Genomic DNA, 27,639 nt, shown 5'->3' with positions numbered 1-27,639 from the left:
CTCCCTAGGGTATCATCAGCTCAGAAGACAGTAAGATTATCTGGTCCTTTGGGCAGAGGGTGAGGGGGAATATATCTTAGAAGGAAGGCTCCCTGGTAATTGGAGTAGGGATTGGCAGTATCAAATGGGAGTGGAGTTTCCTTTGTACTCAGGGTGGTGAGGACCATTTGGGTGGGAGAGACTCAGATCCCACTGAGCCATCAAAGTGAGGAGAAGAGTCCTTGGAGCTTGGGGGCACCATCGGAATAACCCAACTTTAAATCCAGGAGTAGCACAGTCTTGTCCCTACTGAGCTCCTACACACGCCCAGTTTGGTAAGCATGATTTCAAAGCACATTTGACTTACCCCGCTCACATGTTTTGCCCCAGTAGCCAGTGCCAGTGCAGTCGCAGATGAAGCGGTTCCAGCCATCCTTGCAGAGAGCATTGTTCTTACATGGGTAACTGTCGCACTGCTTGGTGCCGAGCCGGGTGCAGGAGGATTTGACCCCGGCAGCGTTCTGCACCTCCGCCAGCTGCCGGATGTTCTTGCTCCGTCCATCAATGAACAGATCCCGGATGCAGCCTACATAACCATAGTTCAGCATGGCCGTCCAGAGCTCTGTGGGGAGGATGAGGCCTGCCCGGTTCTCAGGTAGCCCACCTAGGTACATGTCCCCTTCCAGGTCCAAGATTTCACTCTCCCCACTGGCAGTGAATGGGGTGCGCCTGCTGTTCACTGATATGGTACCTGGGGCAAGAAGGAAAAGGAAACATCAGCCAACAGCTCCACTGACAGCCCAGGTCTAGTGCAGTTCCTATGGTATTTGAATGCAGGCGAAAAATGATGGTTTCAGTTGAGGAGATTGAAGATTCGCAGTAAAACACAACACTGACACAGAAAGTTTGTCCTACGCTGCCCCTCCCCACCTCTTCCCCCCAGCCACAGGCTCTAAACTCTTCAAGCCAGGGACTGTGTGTTCATCTGTGCCTCTACAGCACAGAGCATGATGTAGTCCCAATCCTGATTAGGGACTTTAGGTGCTACAATAATACACATATTCAACAACATGGTCTTAATTCTCCTCCTGTCTTGCAGTAAGAGAGGATCTTTCTTTTTTAAAAAAGGAACAAAAACCCAGGAACTCAGTGTTATTCAATGGAATTCACTCTGCATGACAGGAAATCACATAAAGTGCAGCTGGAATTAGAAGGCTCTGGGACTATATAGGATTAAAATAAATACTACTACTACTAACACATAGCTCTTATATAATGTTATTCATTAGCAGACCTCAACACATTTTACAAAGAAGGTACCATTGTCCCCATTTCACAGATGGGAAAATGGAGACACAGAGAGGTGAAGGTGAACTCCAAAAGGGAGAGTTCTTATTATTTGTATTATAGTTGCTTCTAGGCTTCAAGCAAGATGAGAGTCCCATTGTGCAAGGCACTGTACATACATATTTTAAGAGGCAGTGCCTGCCATGAAGAGTTTACAATCAAGCAGACAAAGGGTGGAAGGGGAAAACAGAGAAGTGTAGAGACTAACACAAGGTCATCCAATGGCTCAGTGGCAGACATAAAAGCAGAACCCAGGTCTCTGACAGGCCAGTTCAGTGCAGTCTACTAGACCACACTGCTCCTCATTCAGGACTTCAGTTGTTGTTGAGATAGGGACACCAGTCCGCTTTGAACTAAGAATCTTGTTCCATCTATCTCTAAATCACCATGTGTCATTAAGATACTCTGTGTCCCCAGAAGGGACTGTCTGCGCTTTAGGATTAATTTCAGATCACTGCATTCTTTATCCTACACCCCTAGGAGTGGGAGGAGAGTTTGGTTAACAGAGTTTGCGGTGAGAAAATGCAGTCACGTACGTATGCCTTTCCCCCCCTTAAGCTGTCATACACATCTTCTTGAACAGAGAGCAGAATGCAAACAGGGCATTTCATGCGTGTGATGTTCTGTATAACTTAGGGATAATGTCAGAGGCAGCAGAGTGTTTGAGGCAATAGAGGCGTTACAAATTAAAGGCTCAAGAACTAGGGTTGTTTGATGAACTACGCTGTGCAAATAAATTGCAGCACCACAGACATTTTCCCCTTTATATGGCAAGAGCAGAGATGTGACACAATATGGCTATATATGCAAAGGCAGCACATCACAGAGCTGCAAGGTCACAGTCCCTCTCCATCTGGCTCTGCTGCCACTGCACTTGGAAGGTTGTGTTCATGTTGTGGACAATATACTATATTACCAAAAAGATGGAGAGAGTCAAGAGAAGGGTAACAGAAATTATCAAGGGGCTGGAGAGTCTGACTTATAGAGAAAGGTTAAAAAAATCAGATGAAACCTCTCTAGACTGGCCAATCAGCCACAGAGGGGGGAGACATAACACAGTTTGCAAATACTGAAAAGGTGAAAACACCAAGGAAGGGAGAGGAAATATCAAGGTTAAAGGTGTAAAGCAAGGAAGAAGAGGATGAAATTTGAAAGGACGTATGTATCTAGGCTGAGTAATAGGCTAAGCTGCATTAGGCTTTAGAACATGAAAGTGACAGAAGACCTCTTACATGGAACTTTTAAGACCAGACTGGAAAAGCCATTGGAGGGACCAATCCAGCACTGGCCCTAGGGAGAAGGGACTAGATGAGCTAGTAGATCTTTTCCATCTCTAACATCTACAATTCTGAAAAGACAGAACAAACCTCTACCTCAGAAATCAGAAGGGCTCTTCTGCCTCATTTCTAACCCCTCAAGGGCCTCAACTGGGGGCATGGGTAAGCAAGTGGGAGGGCCCAAACAGGTAGCAACCAGTGAAGACAAAGCCAGTATTGGAAACCATACTTTGATGCAACCAGACATCCAGTCTGTCAGTAAGGCTTTCAGAGTCAGCAGTGGTGGGATAACATGTGCTCTGAAGCTCAGAATTGGCCGAAAATGTTCTCTTGTAATGATGTACAGCATTTCCCAGCTAGAAATGGTGACAGATTTCATGGACATTACCGGAAGGACACTGCCCTGGGGATAGAAAGGTTACAAGATATGGGAGCGGATGCTGGAAGTCCAAGTCCAAGCTGTCAGCTCTTGTCAGCATTGTGACGAACTGGGAAAGTTCTTAATGTTTTCTCTGAATACTGTGTTGGTGCCTCAGTGTCCTCTGTGCAGTTCTTAAGTATCTGGCAGAGCAAAGGGCCAGTGCACCTAAATGCCTGACCCTCTGTCTCCTAGTAACTGATGGCCTGGGCCCCTCCTCTGCAAAGGTGCCAGCTGAAGGTGTTGGAGACAACGGGATCAGGTGACCTCCTGGCCCGGGAAAGGGGCTGAGGAGAGAGGAGGGGCTGGGAGGGGTTGTTAGTCTGGAGCTGGCTGGGGTCGAGGAGTGAAGTGCAGACGTGGGGGGTCTGGTTCACTGCCCCCCAGAATGGACCCGGCCGAGGGGTCCGGTTCGCTGTATCTACAAGCTCTGTGTTAGACCCTGTTCCTGTCATCGAATACACCTCTGTTTTACTGGCTGGCTGAGAGTCACATCTGACTGCGAAGTGGGGGTGCAGGACCCGGTGGCTTCCCCAGGAACCCGCCTGGGTGGGCTCGCTGGGGGAAGCGCACGGAGGGGCAGAGGATGCTGAATGCTCCAAGGAGAGACCCAGGAGGTGAAGACGTGTGAGCTTCTTGCCCTGAACAAGTCTGCTCCAAGGGAGAGGAGGCTCCCCAAAGTCCTGACTGGCTTGATGGGGAGCAGTTCCAGAGCATCGCCCGGTGACTCCGTGACAAGCATACAGTGAAAATATAGCTTTGGTTGCATTGGCAGCCAGCACCGACTGAAGCACATGCAGAGTCAAAGGAGACTGGAGATGCCAGAGGTTATGTGAGCAGGATAACTGCCCTGCTTCCCAGCAGCCTCTTTCCTACTCTAGTACCTAGTGGTAGGGAGAACTTGGACCTTTACAGGTGATTCTGCTTAGCTCAGCAGAGCTCAAAGCTTTTAACTCCTTGGGAGAACTGGAAGAAAGGAAAGAATCTAATGAGGGCAGGGTACTTTATGAATGATACACAGAATGTCCAGTTCACTGGCTCAACTCTAGCCCAGATCAAAACCAGTTTTCAGTTATTAAAGTCTAACGGTTATTGGATGACCTATGTGAAACGAGTCTGTTATTTCTCAGTCCAGTTTCTAACAGACGGATGTCCACATCACAAAAAGCACAGGACCTAGCTGGAATTCTTGTTGGCAATCAGCAGAAAAGTCACGGACTGAACAAACCATGGAGACTGAATTCCCTTCTCATCCGTAGCAGAGGCCCCTGAGGGCCTGAATGGGTCAATGCACACATGGGTGACATGGGGGAACTCTCAGTGCTGGTGCTCCTATTACCTTTTCAGAAAGGACATCAGAGGGTAGGGCACTCAATCCAACACTTTTCACTAGCACAAAATTCAGTTAAAAAAAGAAAAGAACAAATCTGTTCACTGTTGTTCAACAAAGCATATTTAATTTGAAGTCTGTTATCTCTGATCAGGTTTCAGGCAATCAATAAACCTTTCTGCTGAACAACAAACATGTCAGTCCTGCAGTCTGCCTCCTTGGGGAGCTCAGGTGACTTCTCCTAGGAGTAATGTCAATCTCAGCTATCATAATGCACCAAAACGTGCCCCTCTGAGGTTGGGTTTTAACAAGCCGTTTCAGCCAGGACTTTGCTTTTTCATCTTTTTCTTCCTACTCTGGAATTCTTTGTCCAAGGACCAGGTATGCTCCATGTGAGCAAGGAAAACTGTAGGTAGTAATGAATGCTACTAATTGAGTTTATCCTTGCAAGTTAATTAGATTCTAGAAAATCTACAGAAATCATTTATTTACGTCTTCATTTGTAAAATGCTCCTGTCGAGGTCGCTAGGTGCTAATGGAATCAAATGACATACAGTACAACCTAGATGGGCTCAATGTCAAACACAAAAAACTCCTTTAAACTATCACAGAAACAACCAGCTCTTCAGACAACGGCCTGCATAAAGAGAGAAGCTGTGCAGTGGTCCCTAAAAGTCAGCTCTTTAGAAAAATCAGGGGAAGCATATTCCCTCTGCTGAAAACACTCTGTTGCAAGCCCCAAGCAGCACAAATCTAGGACATTTATATTATGGAGATCACAGGTCAAATCCTAGACCTAACTGCAAATGTAGGCAAAATTCCCTTTACAGAAACATATGGCCAGATATTCAGCTCCTGATGATCTAGGAGAAGTTCAAGCCCAACTGTTCACATATTGACAAGGATCAAATTGTAGATATGATTATTTCACTTCCTAATTTATTTTGGAGCACAACCATGAGTATGTATTAGCTTGCTCTACAACATCATAAACAAAGAAAATACCTTTGGAGCCTAGATAATATGATGACAGGCATAATATTAAAAATATATATTCTGTTAGTTGAAATTCTAAAAGTGAGAAGCAGCAAAGAGGACTCAACCAGATATAGAAAGACTAAGAGAAGGACTTTCACTTTAAGAAACACTTTGGAAAGGGAAAGCCTAGCTAGGAATAAAGGAAGAATCCTTATTCAAACAGTGATCTGCAACAGCATCAAAGGAAATAAGAGAACAGGGCAGTGATTGGCCAACTCCTCTCTCTCTCTTGTCCCAACAAATTTTCCACTAGTTTTGAAGTTTCTCCCTGTTAATTGTGTTATCTAGTCTCCCCTGGCCCTACATAGACCCAGGAGAGGGTGATAATATTGGGTCAGATCCTGAAGTTCTTACTCAGTTTCTACTTAGCACTTATTCCCAGTGAAGTAAATGGGAGTTAGTTGGAATAAAAAACAAGTAACAAAATTCATTACGCACTTGACCTCAAGGCTTGGCCCACCAAAAGTGACCACTGTGATGATGTAGGTGATTACTGAACTAGGTGCAGATTAAACAGAGTAAGATGCTGAAGGGCTGCTTATAAAGGCTTCTTCTGTGGGGCTATTCTAAAGCTCACGTTGAACACTTCATACACTGCTGGCCCTCTGAAATGCTTCCTATTCTGCTAGGTGATTTCTTTAATTAACACTGAGTTCTTGCAAGAAAGCTACTCCCTTCTAGGAGTAAGAATTTTAAAGGACCAGGATTTTATGCTCCCCCACCAAAGGAGAGATGAACCTATTTAATATTTTATCCTCCTACCTGATCTGCCATCTCGCTGGATATCCACATGATACCACTCTCCATCATTGGCTTTCTTCTGGGTAGCTTTCACCTTGATGGTGCCGGAGCCCATATCAAGCAGCAAGTAGAGGTTCCCGTCTAGCAGCTCAACTGAAAAGAAGTCTACCTTGGTGTTCTTTTGGCTCCTGGCATCTTTCCTCTCCTGGGGCTTGCCATGGGTGAAGAGGATGAGGCCGTTGGGCTCAGTGGTGCGGAAGTCGAAGGAAATGGAGCCCATCCGCTTGGTATTCCACTTAGGCAGGCTGATATAGGCCTCTGGCGTCTCAAAGCTGATGGGATCCAGCGTGGCCACATTTTCACATGTGAATTTCACCTCCCCGTAGATCTTCATCTTGGTGTCACTGATCCTCGCCAAGCGAGACAGCTCCAGACGGATGTCATTATTCTTATAAACAACCTGTCCAAGACAAAGATATACACCATACATCAATTCTGCAACCAATACAAATGCCTCCCAATCCCTACCAGGCATGAGAGAGAAGAACTCAAAAATACTTTAGGGAGTGGGGATGAGACCTTGGGAGAATCTCACATGGTGACAGAGAGGGAGGACAGAGCTAGGATGGTGCCTTGAAACAACAATTGGTGTGCTATAGATATCATGGATCAGAACAGCAGAAGAGAACATTTACTGGTGGTCAGGGAGCACCATGACCCCACCACAGATATGCTGTCATTGAGGATCTAGTATATAATATACACTCTGTGGCTGGAACCATGATGCTTCATTTATATAAACCTGTAACCGGGTGGACTCACCCCTGCAGCGCCTCCTACTGGTCGTCCTCAGGAATTAGCTCAGACCAGTGTCCAGAATGCCTTCTGCAGGCCGGTGATCCGCCTTTCAGCTACTGGCCCCGTGTCCCTCCCTGGACCCCGGTGCCCTTTTACATAGGGTGCTGCCCCCTGGCAGTGACCCCTTGTTCTCAGGGTCTCCCCTCCCTAGGGAACCCCAGCCCTCTATTTCCACCTTGCCTCAGTGTATGGCTACTGCCAGTTATTGTCTAGCCCCACACCCTAGGGCAGACTGCAGTATCAGCCAACTTATCACTGACAAGGAGGGTTTGGACCTGCTGCCCTGGTCTACCCCTGGGTTGCCTCATGCAACCCCCAGCACCTCTTGGCTTAAAGCTAGGTTGCAGCCTGGGTTCCAAGCAGGAGCTCCCCAGCTCCTCTGCCTTCCCCAGCCCTGCTCCACTTAGGCACCCGGTCTCCAGCTCCCCACAGCCAGGTCCATCTCCCTCTACAGCTAGAGAGAGAGACCGTTTGTGCTCCTGGCTTCTCTGCCTTATATAAGGGCCTGTTGCTTAGTTTGGGGCATGGTCCCGGCTGCTGCCACTTCCCCCAATCAGCCTAGCCTAAAAGGCTGCTTTCTCCAGCCCCAGCCCTTATCCAGGGCTGTTTTAACCCTTTCAGGGCCGGAGCAGTGATCCACTCTGCTACAAGACCCCACTATAAAACACACAACAGGGTGTACCCTTAGTATTTACATACACAAGCTCTGTATGAAAATCTATACCACGACTGCTGTTTCTTTAGTAAGATCAGTTAAACATTAGAGTTGGAGTGCTAAAATTTCAGTTACAGTCGCTAGGAAATATTGGTGAGCGTACCGTGGATCCTAAACAGCCATAAGCTCCCCCAACAAAAGCAAACAAACAAAACTAGCCCTAAGTTTTCTCTCACGAAGAAATCTTAAAACACCGTCAGTCATAAAACCTTACAACAGTTTTGTTCTGCTATCCCAGAGGCTGACATCCAGCCAGGGGGGGAGCTCAAGTAAACTAGAGACCCCTATTTCCAGAACCAGACAGACATAAAAGAGGAAACAGAGGAAAGCCACATTGGCTTATGGTATCAGGGAGATCAATCTGCAGCAAACGTAAAAGGATAACTGTAGGAGGGACGGGCTGATAAAATTCTAAAGTAGATAAACCAAGAATAATTAAAAAAAGAAGGAGAAATCTGTACCCATTTAGGACTTCACAGCTTTCACTAGGCTTCATGCAGTACCCTCTCGGAGCTTCATAATGGCATTCAAGATACAGCTCAGAACCTCCTGCTCCAAGAGAACAAACCCCTACCTCTTGAGCTAAAAGAGACACTTGATGGAAAATAGTTTTTAAGGGCCTATGACACAGTCAAGTAGTTCTGATTCCATCCAGTAGACAGCAGTATTGACACATAAATGTTGGTCACTTCCTTACACTTTTCCTAATTATAACACACTGCACCTTCAAAGTTCTTTACAAATATTAATGAATTAATATCCCAAAGGGGAATACACTTTATTTGTTAAAAGTTTACAGATAAAATATATCCTTAGATGATGCCATCTCTAAACCTTGAATTTGATGATTGTGTTACAACCTCTGTGCTCTCTGTCATTTCTGTAGACTGGCTGTGTGTCATTGGGACATAGGACAGTGGAGACCAAAACCTTATTTCTAATGTCAATTCTCTGTAAACCTGCTAAAAACATATTTTATGCACCAACTTTATGACACAAAAGTGACACTTGCTTCCACTTCAAAAGGCAAATACAACTATTTATGACCATTTTTAATTCTTTGTGAAATACATGGAAGGACTTGAGGTTAGACAAGATGACCCTTGTGGTTTCTTCTAACCCTATGATTCCATGACTGAAAAGGCTGTTTTGTTTGGTTAGCTTTTGTTTAAATGGGGAACGACTCAGATTTTCTTTCACCTTAGAAATTCATGCACTGTTTTTCTTCCGAAGAAGTGAGCTGTAGCCCACAAAAGCTTATGCTGAAATAAATATGTTAGTCTCTAAGGTGCCACAAGTACTCCTGTTTTTCCTCAAATATTCTATGGACAACTAGGGAACTAGTAGAGGTAGAACATCAAGTGAAAGGAGAGTGAAACTCAAACTATGTGAGGGGGCAAGGATTTTTAGTCAAATTGTTTGAAAAGTGTGTGTGTGTGTGCGCACGCGCGCAAAATTAACTCCAGGCAAACACTTATGAGAAAAACTCTTTTGTGGAAGATTCACAACATTTTTTACCTCCAAGGAGTACTTCAGCAAAATGAAACAACTTTCCTGATATTTCTAATGTAAAAAACAAACACGGGAACAGGGTTCAAAAACAAAACAAACTCCCAGACCCCTTTTTACTTTATAAAGTAGCACACAAAAAAGGCCATATTCTCAGCCCTGCTCAATCCTATTTTTGCCAGTCTGGCAGCCCAGACTGGATGGAATCATGGTTTAACTCACCAGTTTAGGATCTGGCTTGCATAGTGGATTCCCAAAGTGGTGTGAAGCTCATAGAGCTGGCTTTAAGTCAACCACTCTTGGCCCCATCCTGGCAAGTGGTGAGGTCTGTAGATAAGAGAGGGCATGGCCAGATTGTCCTGCTCTTTGGTGTTCCTGGGCTGGCAGAATACCCTGGGAGGCTGCTACCAGTCACATAACAGAGCAACCCTGAGGCTGCTCTAAATTGCACTAAAGGGAAAACTGGCCTAAGTCTCTTTCAGGGCTGAGGGACAGAAAGGTGGCTTGATCCCACTTTTGTACCAACTCCTTGGACCTGTGTTAAGTGTCGCTTCACCAGATCAGAGGATCTGAGCCAGTGACCCAGTATTTTTCCTGTGTAAATAATCTGCAAGAAACAAAATACTGTCACATCAGAATGTGTCAGGATGCTGAGTCCAGAACACACAGAAATCCTCCCAATTTGAGAATGAGACTCCTATCTCCAGGTTGCCCTTATGAGATCTCAGTTCTCACGCACCTCACCAGATCTTCTGGCGTCTTTGAACATGTGGCCATAAATAACTAGTTTCACCTGTCCTCTTTTCATTTAATCATAGTAACGATGTCCCATTCTCTAGTGCCTTCCACCTCTTGGACTCATAAAGTGAGCATCATTATCAGCCTTAGAGACAGAGAATCTGAGTAATAGAGAGGGTAACTTGCCCAAGGTCATAGAACACAGATCTCCAGGCAATGATACTTTAGCCATAAACACATCCTTCCTCCCTGTTAATTTGCCTGATTAAGAGGAATTATGGAAAAGACCAAAAGAAATGGGACTCAATTACATCATTCAACAGGGCAACACAACAAGAAAAGCATAAAGTTTTGTTAGAAGAACAAAAAAGCTGCTCTAGAGCCAAGATACTGGTTTTGCTAGTTCACACAGCCCTGATTCCAGGAGGACATGGGATCTATGCCCAGTCCCAACAAATGTCATCTCTGCTTATCCTTCTGGTACTTAATGAAGCAGCACTATAGGGCCCTGGGACCACAAGTCATTCAAATACAATGAAGGGGACACTGATAGTCATTTATACATATCAGAAGCTAGGAATTGTAAAAAATTGATAAGGGAAGCTAAAGGCCACAAGGCAAAAACTATGATCAGTAGAATTAAGAGCAATAAGAAGGAGATTTTAGTATATTAAGAACAAAGGAATCCTAACAATGGTATTGGTCCATTACTAGATGGAAATAGTAGAACTGTTAATAAAGCTGAAAAGGCAGAAATGTTCAATAAATATTTCTGTTCTCTATGTAGGGGAAAACAGATGATATATTCATATCTTATGATGATGCTGATGACTGATGATGAAGATTAAATACTTTCCATTCTAACAATAACTAAAGAATATGTTAAAGAACAGCTACTAAAGCTAGACATTTTTTAAATCAGTAGGTCTAGATAACTTGCATCCAAGAATTTTAAAATAGTTGGCCTAGGAGTTCTCTGGACCATTAATGCTGATTTTCAATAAGTTTTGAAACACTGGAGAAGTTCCAGAGGATAGGCAGAATGCTGATGTGCCAATATTTAAGAAGTGTAAACAGGACAACTTGGGTAATAATGGGCTTGTCAGCTTGACATCAATCCCAAGCAAAATAATGGAACAGTTGATACACGACTTGATTAATAAAGAATTAAAGGGGGTAATATAATTAATGCCAAACAACATGGGTTTATGGAAAATACATCTTGTCAAACTAACTTGATATCTTTTTTGATAAGATTATGAGTTTGGTTGATAAAAATAATAATGATGATGTAATAGACTTCTGTAAGGAGTTTGATTTGGTACCACAGATTTTAATGAAGAAACTAGATGATAAAAAATCAATATGGCATACATACACTGAATGGATTAAAAACTATCTGACTGATAAGACTCAAAATGTAATTGTAAATGGGGAAATGTCATTGAGTGGGTGTGTTTCGAATGGGGTCTGACAGAGATTAGTTCTTGGACTTACACTATTTAACATTTTAATCAATGACCGCGAAAAAAACAAAATTGTCACTGATAAAGTTTGCAGATTAAACAAATATTAAAGGAGAAGTAAATAAGGAAGAGGGCAGGGCAATATGGATTGCTTGGTAAGCCAGGCACAAGCAAACAATATGCATTGTACTATGGCCAAATGCAAAGTTATACATCTAAGAACAAAGAACATAATCTACACTTACAGGGTGGGGACTCTATACGGGGAAGCAGCAACTCTGAAAAGGACTTATGGGTCATGGTGGATAATTAGCTCAATGTGAGGCTCCAATGCAACATTGTCACAAAAAGAGCTAATATGATCCTTGGATATATTAACAGGGGACTATCAAGTAGGAGTATGGAGGTTACATTATCTCTGTATTTAGTATTGGTGCAACTGCTACAGAAATACTGTGTCCAATTCTGGCATTCACAATTCAAGAGGATGTTGATAAATTGGAGAGGGTTCAAAGAAGAGCCACCAGAATAATTAAAGGAATAGAAAACATGTTTCACAGTGATTGACTCCAGAAGCCCAAACTATTTAGCTTAACAAAGGCAAGGTTAAAGGGTGATTTGATCACAGTTTATTAGTACCTACACGGGGAACAGACATTTGATAATAGAGGGCTCTTCAGTGTAGCAGACAAATGTGTAACAAGATCCAATGGCTGGAAGCTGAAGCTAGACAAATTCAGATTAGAGGTGAGTTTCACATTTGAACTCTACATGGTAATTAACCATTTATACAACATACCAAAGGCTAGATTCTCCATCATTGGCAATTTTAAAATCATGATTAGATGTTTTTTGAAAAGACATGCTTTAGTTCAAACACAAATTAACTCAAGTCAGTCCTCTGGCCTTAGCCTTGTGTGATCCAGGTCAGACTAAATGATCACATTGGCCCTTTCTAGCCTAAAAATCTTGGCATTCTCCTGAAATAGCAGTGATGCCACAAACCAATGCACCTTTCCAGTTATGGAGATGACTTAAAGAACTGGGAGCATTTGCCAGAGAAAACCTTCTGCAGTTTCAACATGCCCAAGAGACCTCCTATAACTGCAGAGCTTGGTTGAGAGAGTTTAAACCAGGTGATAGGGTACTTTTACTACTACCCAGCTCAGAGTCTGAACCGTTAGCCTCTTGACAAGGGCCCTTCAAGGTGATTAGAAAGGCGAGCCCCCATCAATTATAAAATCTGGCAACCAGAAAAAAAGAAAACATCCACATTTATCATATCAACTTCTAAAGGCCTGGAAGGCTAGGGAGGGGCTTTTCATTGACTACTGCCTCCTCCCCCACCACCACCAGAACTAGAACTCCATGCCCTGATGGAAATAATCTGCATGCCTGTAAAGATGGGGGAAGCCTTACACTGGGAACCGAGGACAAAAATCCAGCAACTAGTGGACTTGTTCCCCATCATCTTCTTGTCCACTCCAGGAAAGACTCAGTATGATGAGAAATCAAGTGGAACAGTACCAGGACAAAAAGTGAGGGGAAACCCTCAGGCCGTCTCTGGGAAAATGAGGGACATAGGCCATCAGGAGCTTCAAGCAGTGCTAGACCTCAGAGTGATGGAGATATATTGCAGTGAGTGGATGGAGCTTCATTGTCCTGGTCCCTAATCTGGATAGGATGATACACTTCTGTATAGATTTCTGCACAGTGAACATGATATCTAAATTTGACGCCTATCTCATATGGAGGGTAGATGAGTTATTGGACCAGTTGGAACAGCTTAGTGTATGTCCACCACTGATCTTACCAAAGGGCACTGGCAGATCTACCTCACACCGGACTCCAAGGAAAAGACAGTTTTTTCCATGCCCTTCGGCTTGTACCTCTTCCATACCATGCTATTCTGACTCTATAATGCAGCTGTGACCTTCCTGAGGTTGATGGATAAAATTGTTACAATCCCATGGACTATATACTGCCACCTATTTAGATGACATCGTCATCTACAGCCAGAATTAGGGGGACCATGACCACCTGAAACAAATAGCCACGGTACTTCAACCTCTCACAGATGTAAGGGTAACTGCCAATCCAGCAACATGCAAGATTGGTTATTGTGAGGCTATGTACTTAAGGTACATATTATGAGGTGGCCTGTTGTGACTCATTTGTGCCTACAAAATAACAGGTTCTGGTATGCCAGCAAGGAAGGATAAGCCATTAAGCAGTTGGTACCACTACTCTCTATCCCTTTTAGAATTAGAGAATCTGAGACTACATTAAAGAGACTAAGGAATGGGAGTTAGAAGCCCCACTCCCTTCAGGCACAGTTGGACTACTTGACTTTATTTTGTACCAGAGACCTTGCTCAGGCAGATGGATACGCCTAAGGAATTTTCAGTGTCCAGACAATAGAAGGTGCCCGTCAGTAGCCTTAGAACTGAGACACCTGGTCAGCAAGGTAAAGTTAGTATATAACCTTGGTGGGTTTGATCTAACTTAATAGGGGACTGTGAGAAGAAGAAACTGGAAAGGAACAATGGGGGAAAGATGTTAATTACAAAGACCATGTCTCCAAAGAAAAGTCAAGCTTATTTTGCCAGCTGGGAGCTTGGAGATCAAAAAGACTGAACAGTTTTTACAGTGTATTCTTCCTTAAGCATGGGGGAGAAATGGTTCGTGTGTTATGGGAATAGACTATGCCAGCTAGATGTTAGGAGTCTCATGGTGGGAGTCTGAAGGAAGCTCAGACATCTCAGGATTCCCATTGTGAAAGATGGTTAGGTACCTGGTAAGCTAGACATGTGTGTAGCCCTTTTTATTGTTTTCAGACCTGTTTTCTCTGACATGTTTTTTGTTCTAAACAACTACACTTTGCTTTATGGAGGCTGTCTGATTACTGTGTTAACCACTATCATTGCTCCTGGAGGAAACAAAACTGCAGGGTCTGTGCTTAAGTCAGACCTGCTGAATAATTATGGTTTGTGTCAGAGGACTGCAGCCTAGGGTCCAGTCTAATAGAGAGAGAGAACCATGCGTTTCTACCTGGAGCCAGATGACAGCTAGAGGCCTGACACTTGGCAGGGGCTGCACTCAACGAGACCAGGAAGGGTCAGATGCAGTTTTTTTCTCTTTTTCCTAACCTCTTTTTTCTGGACGCCATGTGTTGGGACAGACTGGTGGATGGACATCTCCCCCATTCCCCCACACCTCCTCACATTATGCCCCAGCTTCTATTTTTTTCTGTCCATTGTCCCTTTTTCCTTGTTCTCTGCTCTTCTCATCCTGGCACATGTGTGCTTGCGGCTAAGCTGCACATTGTAAGAGCAAAGACAAGGGCTGAGGAGCTGGTTCTTGAACCTGCTGCTCTAACACATGAGCTGCTCCTAGAGCCAGTTTTATTATGAGGATCTGCAGGAAAAGAGAGAGAAGGCTGTTTTCAAGGAACTGCTCACCAGCAGCACATTTGTAGTGCCATATCAGAATAGATCCACACAAATGCAGCTTTCCTCACCCACACTGCTCCATTTTACCCCATCCACCCCTCTACTAATCTGACATCATCCAGACTGAGATACACAGTGCTTGAGTGATTGGTCATTGAACGGTTGGTGACTGGGTCACCAAAACTCATTATTGCAGCACAGGTATATTGACTTCCAAGATGGGGCACGGCAGTCAATACTGAGTCAGAGAGGAGAGCGCCACCTATTGAGGTGCCCACAGCACATCCTGCAACACCGTCTCCTAGCACCATGCTTGGATATTGTTAGTGAGAAGAGCACCAGCAATTAAATCACCAGCATAAAAATACAAATGGTATCCGACTCCCAAAAACTTGTTCAGTTTTTCTGGAGTACTCCCTCTGCCTTTTCCCACTTACACTAAAACTCCTTCAAATGAAGGCCTTGTCTGCACTCAGGAATAGCCCCCATTCAGCACTGGTAAACCTGAGGAAATGCTGACTTCTAAGCACAGACAAAAGCAAACCAGGCTGTGCACAGACAGGGCTAATCTATGGCTCAATCTTGCATATCCTTTTGTACTAATGTGGGTCAGCATCAGTGTAGCCACACCACATTCTGAATGGGACTATTCTCGAATACAGACAATGCCAGTGAATTGCATGTTTTGGTGGTAGATGCACTCTTTCAAAACAGAATCCCTTCCCCTGCATCTGAAATCTGTTTAATTCTGTCCCAGATCTGAACTGTGTCACACAGGCTCTGGATGCCTGGGGAAAGTAGCCTTCTCCCATTCTGGACACACACATACACTCTACAGTACTCAGTGTAAAGAAGCTACATGAAGGGGAAAGAAGAGGGTGGAAAGTCTAAAGCATTTCAGAGGGTTCAAGATCCAACCCGTGTTCACCCAAACTGAAACAAATAATAATTTTACCCTGAAACCATGAAACTGCCACATAAAGAATAAAAATTCCCACAGAGGCTTCCTCCTTGATAACTCAGCCTGCCGCTCATGTAGTCAAGCAGGCTGCTCAGGAAGGAGCTAGAATGGACACAGAAAGGCCTGTGATAATCAGCAGTGAGAGAACCCAAGAAAGTATATGACACTTTAATGGGGTGTAGGGAAAACAGAGTATCTATAGTTTAGTTTTCTTTACGTCAGTTTGGTGGGAGGGGAGTTTGTTGTAAGATGAACTATACACCCAAGAGGGCAATTTAGTATTGAGACTCCTTAAACAGGGGCAACTTTGCAAGTCTGAAATACTTACCGAATTTCTCCTGCCCAACCTGAACTGAGTAGCTCTGCTCCTGGGTTAATGAAAGCCCTAATCAGATGGCTTTTCATAACAGTCAAAGAGCCTCTTTGCAATCAAGTGAAGATACAGAGAGGGAGTGGGGGGGAGGGGGTGGTGGCAGAGAGAGAGAGAGAGAATATAATATGCCAGGCTTGGCAGGTAGCCGATATTGAATTCATTACAAGGCAGGCACTAGTAAGTAGGAAACATAGCCTTGAGTGCTGGCTGCCCCTAGGCATGCCCTCCTCCTCCTCCCACAGGGGTAATGCACAATTGCTGTTAGCCTGCCAGTCGCTAGATGTCCCCAGTGTCACACAAACAGCAGCTAAAGTGAATTTCTCTACTCATCACAGAAATCACTTTTAAAGATGGCAGTTTAAGTGCAACTGTTTTTTGGGCCATAGTTTGTTCAGCTGCCACATCTCCTCTATTAGGGCTTATCTATGTGACAACTTTTGTGTGCAGCAGGCCAGGGCATGAGTCTAGAGCACACGAGCCTGATGCACCCTCAGTCACTGTGTGGACCCTGCTACTGCGCACTAAAAGTTCTATAGTGCACTTTGACATACTCCTGTTTCCAACAGCAGTAGCAGGGTCACAGGTGACTTCATGTGTGGCAAGCTAGTGCGCTTGTGAGCCAGCAAAGGGAGAGAGAGCAAGCAAGGGAGCAGCCTGCAGGAGACCTGAAGCCTGGGGCCAGCTTGCTAAATGAGCTGACCAGAGATACCTGGTGCAGAGACAGAACCGCAAGCACCTGGTTCCTTATAAGAGAGTTGAAGCAGTTGTTTGAGGAAACTGATTCTGGGAAGTTTACAGGGGAGTCAGCGCTGAGCAGTACACCTGTAAGCTGAACCCTAGGCAGATCACCTGCAAAGAACTCATAAAAAAGGAAAGGACAAGATGAAGGAATCCTCTCAGTCACCAGGATCTGAGATAAGAGCCATGCATTAGGATAGATTTTTGGGATTCTGAGTTTTACTTGTCTGAATAAACCCCAACCCCTATAAGGATGGCTACTGGATAAACAAGTGTATGGAGTATCTGTAAAAGGGCCTGGAAGAGGGGGAATAAAGGGCAGAGAGGAGGCACCCTAACCACAAGAGGGCACATGGGGCAGCCCAATCTTCCACATGCTCTGCCTTTCCACGCACTGAGTCACAAGCCCTTAGGCAGGAGACATTCCTTGTTTCTCATTCCTTGTGCCTCTCATTCTCCTGCATGTCCCATTCTGCAGAATACCTGGTTATAAAGACATAAATACTGAAATCTTTTCAAGCATAAGAACACCTTAAAGTTTTAAGAACCATACATTTATTTAACTACCCTGAGGGGGGCACATAGTCATAGAGACTGCATGTCCCAATTTCCATGGTATCTGTGTGCAGGCAGCCATGTTCATTATAATGCCAAAGAGCTTTGGCTCCCTTTAATGATGTAAGATAAGTTTAACACCACTGATTAAGAATTAAAACTGGTGTAATGAGAGTCAAATAGGATCTGAGCTGTGTTAACTGAATTTGATGCAACTCTGAACTACTTTTAACAAAAACAAAGAGTATAAACTTATCCTGAAAAAAATGTTCCTACAATAAAACAAGGCCATTTGTATCTATTGCACAAAAAACTAAGTCTTCCTAAAAGACCTCTATCTGCTCTGAATAATGTAATGTTTTGTGGGAAAGTGCAAAAGAGAAATGAGCCAGTTCTGAAAGGACAAAGTCAGAAGACTTCGGGAAAGACAGAGAAACTCCTTGAAATAGGAGATAAAGAGAAACAGAAGGGAAATTGGATGAGAATGACAGTAGATGGTTAAAAGTATAAGTCCAGGAACTGGACCAGTCACACTGCAGCTATAAATGATTATCCAGGGGAAGTAAATTCTAGAAGCTAAAGCTTCCTCTTACACTTTATTCAGCAGACACAGAGGACTGACAATTCAGTACTTCAATGAAAGGCAAAATCATGCCTTAAAAGTCACAGAAAGGCATCTCTGTACCTCAAGAGAATTATTTAGGACATCTGAGCACATTCCTGAAGATTCTAGGACAAACCCAAAAGGAAAAGGTTGTGTACCTACTATCTGAGACCAGTCCTTGAGGAACACAGGATCTCATCCTACATCTCCAGCCATCTGCCTCACCTAGTACCTTGGATCTACACCAGAACACATGCCATACTCCTCAAATATTAAGTGCCTCACTGGAGTAACTTCTAAGACTTTTCACCATAATATCCAGCTAAGCTTCATCTAAGAAAGACAAAATTGAAAATTGTACTCAAAGCCCCTGCAGCCTTCAGGAGAAAAAAAAAATAGCTTAAAAGTAACTTTTAAGTGTTAACGTCTGACTTGAGTAATACAATAACAAACCGTCGCTTATGCTGAGCTTGTTATTTTTGTACCTGACAAGGAATGCTGTTAACTGTATGAAATGTTCCAATATCTACATTTTGGTTGGTTTTACACTGCAAAGTCTGAACTACAGAAATGCATTCTGCTTTTTGGTTTCTTGCTTTTAGTGCACAGTAATAACATAGAATTTAGTTTACTACATGCGTGGAGTCCTGAGCCCTCTGTTTTGGGCTATACTGAATGTTAATTAAAGTGGAATATTTCTATAGGAAAAATCAGCCTTCTGATAAAATTGTCAACAGTTTAACACTGCTTAATTTGGTTTCTGAGTGACTAATAGACCCTACAATGGCACTTTGATACTGAAGTGAAGGGCACATTAGAAAAGATATAGATTCAATTAGATAGATACACCCATGATCATTTGCACAGAGTGGGAAGAATCTCCCTAGTTTAATACTGGAGAAGCCAGGGCAAGGGCAGGGTGTTCCATTTTTTAAAGTTAATTTAGTGCTGCTGAAAGTTGCTAGTTTAGCCCCAGTGACCAAAGTCCTCTGTTCATCTACAGAAAAGTTACAGCACAGGCAGCACTAATGTTAGACTCACAGAGATCCTGCCCCCCTGCCTCATCCTTGACCTGAATGGACTAACTCTAAGGGATGTCAGCTTCTGCGGCCTTTGAATCACATCAGATAGTCGAAGGAGTGAATGGGCCATGGACACTGTAGCCCTAGGTAAAACAGTGAAAAAGCAGTTTAGAAAAAAAAATAGTCTCATGAAAAGACAAGGAAAGATTTATCTGAAAGCAGTGACGTGAAAAACAAACACAGAGCAACTGAGAAACAAAAGGGCAACACTAACAGAAAAATTCCTAAGACAAAATAATGCAGAATAATAAGGGAGGCAGGGAGGGAGAGTGTGCATGCACATGCATATGCATGTGCCTGCACCACTGCCCTCTTCAGTGGATGGAGTCAGAACTACATAACTGTGTGTCACAGACCATCTATTGCTAATAGCGAAGTAAAAAATTATCCTGTGGCTCGAGTACTAGGTGTGTGTGCTTTTGGAGCAGCAGGATTGGAGCTCTATCTTTGTTGTCACCATGACATTGAGCGGCCACAGTGTACACTACAGTGACAAATGCGAAGACCTAAGTAGCTATCAGTTTTTTAGAGCACTTTATTACAGGTGGCACAGTCAGTGACACCTCTTCTTAAGAAGATTGTCTAACACTTTCCATTTACAAGACCTTGCTATCAGTTGTGTATAACTTTGCCAAGCCTAAAGTGCTGAGCTGATACGTTCTATGCTGGGATGGCACCCATGCTGATTTTTTTTGTTGAAGTTTCAGAACTAATGTTTCAGCTGTTTCTCAGAAAGAGCTTAAGACAAAATACATTGCTTGACCTATGTTGAAAAAATCTACAGCTCTTTCATAGAGAAGTGCTAGTGCCTCCCTGCTTTGGAGCAGGGATTTGACATTTGGCAAAGGAGTTGCGTGGTGTCAGAGATGTGCCTTTTGCTTTCCTAATGAAAAACACACCCAGATGTATCCAAGTTATAAGCCTTTGACAAACCTCAGTTTGCATCTACTCAGTAGCTACTTGGTTTAGTTTGGCAGCTAAATTCTCTAAGGGTTCTTATCTACTGAAGATCTCATAGCTCTGACATGTCAACAGAACTGTGCATGCACCATCACCACAGCGCAACTAAGTATGCACCATCTCAGATCTTTAGGGGCTGAGCAAGGCTGTCCCTGTAATTGCTCCTCCCAGCTGCCAGGGGCCACTGTGGCATGAGACACCAAAACTGAGAATTCAGATTCTCTCTCCTGTGTTTTCAGTGCTCTCCCTGCTGACACCCAGCATGGATGGAAGGTGAAGGATACCTCCTGACATGAGTGCAAAGGAGAATTGGGGGGAGGGGAGGAATGCAGGATGAAGGGGCACAAGAGAGCAGAAGATGGGGAGTGAGAATAGAAAAGAGAGTCAAGAGCAGAAGGAAGAAGGAGGAGGAGGAAATAAACTGGGGACAGGAGCAGAGTGAAGGGCACAGAGCAAGGAGGGAAGGACACAGGAGGATACAAGCACAGGAAGACATGGATAGGGGCAGAAGAAGTGAGGACAGGGGAACAGGGGCAAAATCCAGGGAACGGGAAAGAGGTACAGAAAGGGAGAGGGACATGGATATGGGCGGAAGGGTTTGTAGCCAGTAGAACATGCTCCCCTACAAAACCTGAAATTGAACCCAAGATGCCTTAATCTCAGCATTCCTTTGCTGTCTAGAAAACTGCTGTGAAACCTACTGGCAAAGTGTTTCACCTCCCCTCCTAGTGGCAGACTCTAACAGAAGATAACAGCCTTCTACTGATACCAGTTATTGTTAGCTCAAGTAGCAGAATACTGTGCTGTGGATCTAACAGCCCAACTCTGATGATGATCAATGTGATAAAATGATTCCGTAAAATAGAATTTCTTTTCAATTTTCACATTTTTATAAAGCTTAGGAAATTATATTAAAATATTAAAATTGCAGAGTCAAGCCCTCAAAAGTTAGGAAATGCCAAAACTGAAATTGCCTGTGCCATCTTAATGTGCTTCCCTAGTGTGCATTACAATACAGTCTTTAATTACATAGTTACATATTATTTTCCACAGGGCCCCTGTGTCATTCAATGCACAGGATGGACTATAATCTGGGAACAAATCTGGGTTGTTCAGTGAAGGAGACTGTTTTCTGTAGAATCTCTGTCTCATTTGTTGCTGAAGTCTGAAGATGTGGGCAAACGACGCCAGAGATTGCAGGAAGAGAAAGGATGGCCTTGTAGTTAAAGCAGTTGAATGTCATCCTGGAGAACTGGATTCTAATCTCAACTCTGCCACATAATTCCTATGTAATGCAGGCAAGTCACCTAAACCAAAATTTTCACAGGTGGCCACAATGTATGTGTTCCTTGTTTTCTGGGTACCCAACCTGAGACACCTGGGATGTAATTTGTAGAAGTGCTGAGCACTCACAGCTACAACTGAGGTCAACAGTGTTCTGTTCTGAACACATAAAGAGCCAAAATAATAAGTACTCTGAAAAATCATAGGATCATAGAAGATTAGAGTTGGAAGAGACCTCAAGAGGTCATCTAGTCCAACCCCCTGCTCAAAGTTGGACCAACCCCGACTAAATCATCCCAGACAGGGCTTTGCCAAACTGGGCCTTAAAAACTTCTAAGGATGGAGATTTCACTACCTCCCTTGGTAACCCATTCCAGTGCTTCATCTCCCTCCCAGTGAAATAGTTTTTTGTAATATACAACTACAGCTCTCATCCTGAAACTTGAGACCATTTCTCCTTCATCTGCCACCTCTGAGAACAGCCTAGCTCCATCCTCTTTGAACCCCCTCACCCCTTCAGGTAGTTGACGGTTGCGATCAAATCCCCCCTCACTCTTCTCTTCTGCAGACTAAAAAAAGCAGTTCCCTCAGCCTGTCCTCATAAGTTATGTGCTCCAGCCCCCTAATCATTTTTGTTGCCCTCCGATGGACTTTCTCCAGTTTGTCCACATCCTTTCTGTAGTGGGGTACTCAAAGCTGGACACAATACTCCAGATGTGCCAAATAGAAGGAAATAATCACTTCCTTTGATCTTCTGGCAATGCTCCTAATGCAGCCCAATATGCCATTAGCCTTTTTGGCAACAAAGGCACACTGCTGACTCATATCCAGCTTCTCGTCTACTGTAATCCCCAGGTCCTTTTCTGCAGAACTGCCACTTAGCCAGTCAGTCCTGTACCATCTTAGCTACAGATCAAATCAGATCTTAGCTGCTCACACTGGGCACCAAAGATTAGTTAATACTTCACAATTTTGGTCTTTATCTCTGTGTAAAGTGGGGATAATACCAACTCACCTCATAATGAGGTTTCCTAACTTGGGAGTGCTTGACTTTGCAACATTAACATTGTGTTAATTTAGGATTTTGGAAGCAATACTGCATACAGTTCACCATTACAAAAGCACATTTACAGCACTGTGGTAATGGAGTTTTAATTATATTAAGCTGTATATTCAGCTCACAGATAAACTCAACAGTTGTGGGATGCCTCTCTAATTCCAAATTCACATTGAAAACCTACACTTGACAAGCTAATCTGAGCTAAATTTGTCTAGCTTGGCAAAATGATGACTACATGGGGAAATTATAACAATGTCAACTCCAAGGGAGAGAGGAGATATCTAGGGTGGCCCAACAAGTTATTTAGGGTATGAATCCCATTGCTTAGGACACTGAAAACAAGGCTAGACAATGGATTGGCAAATAAATATCTTACTTGATGACTATATAGTGTTTCACATCTACATAATATTGTGCAGATAACAACTGGCACAGGAAACAGGCCTTTCTTCTTAGTGGCGCTGGGAACTGAATTTTCTGTCAAATTTCCAAAAAATTGAAATCCCTGCCCTCCCCTCACCCCCACTGATTTTCCAAAAAAATTAAGAAAAATGATTTTTTTTTTAGGTTGGTTCACCCCAAATCAGAATATTTAGTCCTGTTGCACAGACTTCTGTGACTTGAAATTTTTTGTTTTATGTGAGTTCAGCAAAACATTGAACTGCATTTCCCTCTCAGTGCATTGCGCTATGGGAGTTGTAGTTCAAGCTGCCATTCTCTCTCATGGGTTGGGATCCCCAGATGACTACATCTCTCATACTGCATTATGGATTTCCATCTGACCAAGCTGCGTGGTACATCATAGGAGTCACATGACTCATTGGAGCTGTATTCTGGCCAGGGAGCCAAGCCCATAGGAGAGAAGGGGGGCATCAGGCTCCAGACTTACAGCTCCCATGAGATAATGTACCACTATGCGAAAAATGCAATTTACTGTTGAATGGACTCAAAATGAAGCATTCTGGGTCATGCATCTGAGGAAGTGGGTATTCACCCACGAAAGCTCATCCTCCAAAACGTCTGTTAGTCTATAAGGTGCCACAGGATTCTTTGCTGCTTTTACATTCTGGGTCAGTTCAATAAACCAAAACACAACATTTTGATCTCCAGAACATCAAAATGTTTCATTTATATTTGCTTCTGAACTGAATTTTTTTGGAATTTCCATTCTTCCAAAAAAAAAATAAATCAAAATTTCATCCTATTTTGGGGTGAAATCAAAATGTTGAAATGTCAGGACTTCCCCTGAGATGGAAATTCCCATGAGAACTGGATTGAGAACAACAAACTCATTTCACAATGGGGTGGGGAGATGTGGTTAAAAAAATGGGCATGGCTGAACATTTTCTGTACTGGTTAGGGCAATGGACAAGGTGACCTAACAGCCTTTTTTGTCTAGACTGATGTGAAGCGCTATTCTGTTTGCTGTTGATGCAGATGGGAACAGTATAAAGAAGTCCCTCCCCCACCTCCCATGCCCGGGCATAAACCAGCCAATGCTTGTGTCTCCCCAGGACCTCAATACAGCACCTACCTATGTTTAAATACCAGGGCCCAGTTCCCCAGAACAGTGAAAAGCTGAAGTTTCTTGCCTGGCTGCTGTGGTCTCCCAAGGTCATTAATTAAGCAAGCCTCAACACTAAGGGGAAGAATTAGCAGCTTTATTGAATGTACTTAGCAGTGGGCAGTGAACTCTCAGCTCAGCATCTCTTTCATTGGATTTCACTTAACTGAGGCAAAAGCTGAGGGTCCAGGCTAATCCAACAAATGATGTGTTATTTTAACACCCACAAGTCTTAACCAGGCTGCGCAAACTACCTCAGAAATGTGCCTCAATCCTTCTCTCTCTCCTGCTAACCCAAGCATCAACCTCAGCCACACTTCCCTTGTTTTCATCGCAGTGCAGGAGAGTGGTTTAAACAAACTTCCTGCTTCTGCATGACCCCTGAGACCCCATCTGCACTACTACTGTAATCAGGTACAGGAATGTGGCTACATCACAGCCAAAAATTGTAGTGTAGACAAGGTCTAACTGATGACCCCCCCAACTATGTTATATCCCTGAATGGTTCAGGTTCCCAAAATGTCCATCCCAGCAGGCCTTGGCTGTGTGTAAACGTAAAGATGGAAGACTCATTAACTCCCTGCATCCAAACGCCACTCACTGCAAGGGAGCATTAGAGCAAGAGACAGTTATGCTGCCCCCATTCTGTTCCAACCTAGCCACTACATGAGTCCCCTAAGGGACTGTATACTAGCGGAGGACAGGTGTAGCAGAGCTCCCCCAACAACTGCATCATGCCCACCAGCTCATATACTATACTGGGGTAGGGGAGCAGAATGAGGGCAGTGTAACCAGATCCCGGACATTCCTCCTACAGCGAGTGGACAGTAGTAGCACTGGGATGGGAAACTACACCCTCAATCGCCCACTTTTGATGCTTCAAGGAGTGCAGCAACACTTCTAGAGCTTGCCCTCTTGTATACTGGGGCACTGGAACAATTGGGTGCTGAGAGCCATTGAACCAAACTGTAAACCTGTACATGACAGAAAACACTTTAAGCCAGGGGTTGTGGCAGCACCCCTAGTTTCAGTACCTATGATCATATGTGTAGTTACCAACATCTGATTCAGACAATCAGAGGGTCTGCTCAATCTGGCCAATAGATTCCACATCTGTGGATGACCTTCAGTCCTCACCTGCAGCCCCTCATACAGATATTCTCCTCCTATTTAGCCTATACCCAACCTTAATTAAAGGGAAGCTTGTGTTCTGCTATAATAGCTCTTAATCTTTGAATTCTGTTTGTTTAATATTCAGCTACCAAGATAGAGTAGTGCATTACCCAGGGATCCCTCCCCCAGCACTTTACTGCTGAGTTTGCACTGGGTACCACCCCCCAGCGCTGCTGCAGGACTTCAACCCACAAGGTGCTTCTAGTATTGGGTTCCAGTGCTGGCAAATGCAGGAGGCAGAGCCCACTTTCAAGTCTGTTCCTTACTTCAATACAGCTTCAGGAATCTAATCACATTCACCATGGCCCCAAATCCCACAGCTCAACCGCTTGTCAGCGAGCCACCAAAATATGTCAGCCAAAGTGTCAATCTGTAACAGAAGGACTAGGAGTCACATTCCAACACAGCTAAAGATTGGTGAAGGGAGGCTGGGAATATGGTGGCTCCTTCCCCCCGCCCCCGATCTGCTGACAGGGTGCTGCCTGGCCTGCACAGCAACCCCTAATAACAAACTGTTTTCCTGGTCCTGCTTTACAGGCCTTTCGGGGCATAATACCTAATCAGTGTGAATGAAGAGCCCAGTGGCCCTGCCAGAGCATATCTAGGCTGTCGGTGACACATCCCATTAATCACTCGGTTCGCTCTGGAATCTGTATGCATGGAGTGTGAGCCCAGCTTCCTCCTGGGGAATAATACAGCTGGGGGAGTGCGGGGGGAAGGAATCAGCCAAAATGCTGTCATCTGAATGCGAGACGCATTAAAGAAAATAAACATCTCAAGGATCCAGACAATAAAAGCAAAGGGTGATATTTTCAGGGACGCTCTGAGACAAACTGCAGAGACTGAGGCCTAAGCACCTACTGAGCACTGGACTATGGTCCCCTCTCAGAAGCACATGGGGAGCTGCCGTCAGAAGCAGACAGGGCTGTTTGGTTATGAGAGAGGTCAGGGCTCAGAGCCAGCACTTGGAGCCAAACAAGGCTAGATCCTGCAAAGTCCTGAGAGCCCTCAGCTCCTTCGGTAGGAATTGGAGGTGCTATCAATTTGCAGGACTCGGCCTACTGTGTGTTAATTTTCATAGAAATTAGTTGGAAAAAGTCCATCTAGACTATCACTCTGTGGGCCACTGCAGGATATCTCCCCACATTTGACATTAGATACTTCCTTGGGGATTTCAAAACACCTTATAAACTGTAATTTCTAAAAACTAATTATCTCACAACTGCCCTGAGATATAAGGAAGCATCATTATCCCCATTTTATGGATAGAGAAACTGAGACACAGGGAAATGAAGTGACTTGTCCAAGACCATGCAGCAAATCAGTGTCAGAGCCAGCAATAGTGCCCATTCATTCTAATACCAGCCTGTGCCTCAGGGGTGACAGGGAAATTCTATGGCCTGTGTTACACATGATATCAGACTAGTTGATTTAATGGTCCTTCTGACCTTAAAATCTAGGAATCATCTAGGAAACCACAAGACCAGCTTTTCACAGTATACTTCCTTTTTTTCCTCATCCAATTTTAAATATCTCAAACAATGGGGTTTCCAACCTCCTGCCTGGGGAAAATGATCTACCATCTAACAGATGTCACCATTAGGAAAGTTTTCCTGATATAAATATTGTTTATATCATTATTTTACATGTTATTTTTCTCAGTTTACTCCCATTTCAGAACCTCTTGCACAGGTCCTTTGGTTTGCATTGTCCAAGGGAGCAGGAAATCTGCCTGAGTCATTGTTAGGCCAAGTTGCTCAAGTTTAACTCTTTTGATCCCTTCTAGTCAATCGGGGCCTTCAGCCACTTTTGCTGCTCTTCTCTGAAGTCCATCCCATTTAATGAACAATTTTATGTACAGGACTTTGAAACATTGCTGTGGTGCCAGGGAGCAGCAGTTGCTGGGGATCTGGAGACACCATGTTTGGGGGGAATTTCTAAAATGATGTATGTATACTAAATCCAAATGTATTGCTCTCTGTGAAGCTAGGCCCTTGAGAATCTGGGCCAGGTTTGATATTCTGCTATAACAAGCTCTGCTTAATCCAGATGGGAAAGTTCCTCCTCAAAAGATTAGAGGGGTAAATCACATGGCAGTTTGACTCTGGCTATGTAAAGCAAGAGCTCCCAACAATGTGAAGTCCAACAAGTACATGAAAATGAGCAAATGACTCTTCCCTCTATGGAGAGTAGGTTCAAGCAATCCACCCATTTGTGTGGCACAGTTGCTACTGACCAAAGGATGGACAGAGAAATGAGAGAGTTCATATACCTGTGCATATATGCACCTCCACATATGAAAGATTGCATGTGGTACCCTTGTGAGTGAGAGTCTGCACACATGCTCAAGTGCCTATCCTTCTGTGCATGCCTACATATAGGCATATGAGCACATGGGCCCACATGTATAAGCTGGT

The 27,639-nt window shown here is 43.9% G+C and overlaps 1 protein-coding gene across 25 annotated transcripts in view; it reads right to left on the bottom strand.

Annotated features, from left to right (window-relative positions):
* Nucleotides 1-27,639, bottom strand: part of NRXN3 (neurexin 3) — a 1,481,114-nt gene that overhangs the window by 1,003,146 nt on the left and 450,329 nt on the right. For all 25 annotated transcript variants that reach the window (XR_007774426.1, XR_007774427.1, XM_050953172.1 and 22 more), the window contains 2 exons: nucleotides 6,152-6,590; nucleotides 347-730 (listed from right to left, as the gene is read on the bottom strand). Coding sequence is in view for 23 of the 25 variants with exons in the window: in XM_050953172.1 (XP_050809129.1) it covers nucleotides 347-730; nucleotides 6,152-6,590 (823 nt within the window). In the remaining 2 variants the exon portion in view is untranslated. The remainder of the gene's footprint in view (nucleotides 1-346; nucleotides 731-6,151; nucleotides 6,591-27,639) is intronic.

This window comes from Gopherus flavomarginatus, chromosome 5 (assembly GCF_025201925.1).
Source record: "Gopherus flavomarginatus isolate rGopFla2 chromosome 5, rGopFla2.mat.asm, whole genome shotgun sequence".
Lineage (NCBI taxonomy): Eukaryota > Metazoa > Chordata > Testudines > Testudinidae > Gopherus > Gopherus flavomarginatus.
The sequence above is the reverse complement of the archived record's forward strand: the minus strand, read 5'-3'. Positions and strand labels throughout refer to the sequence as shown.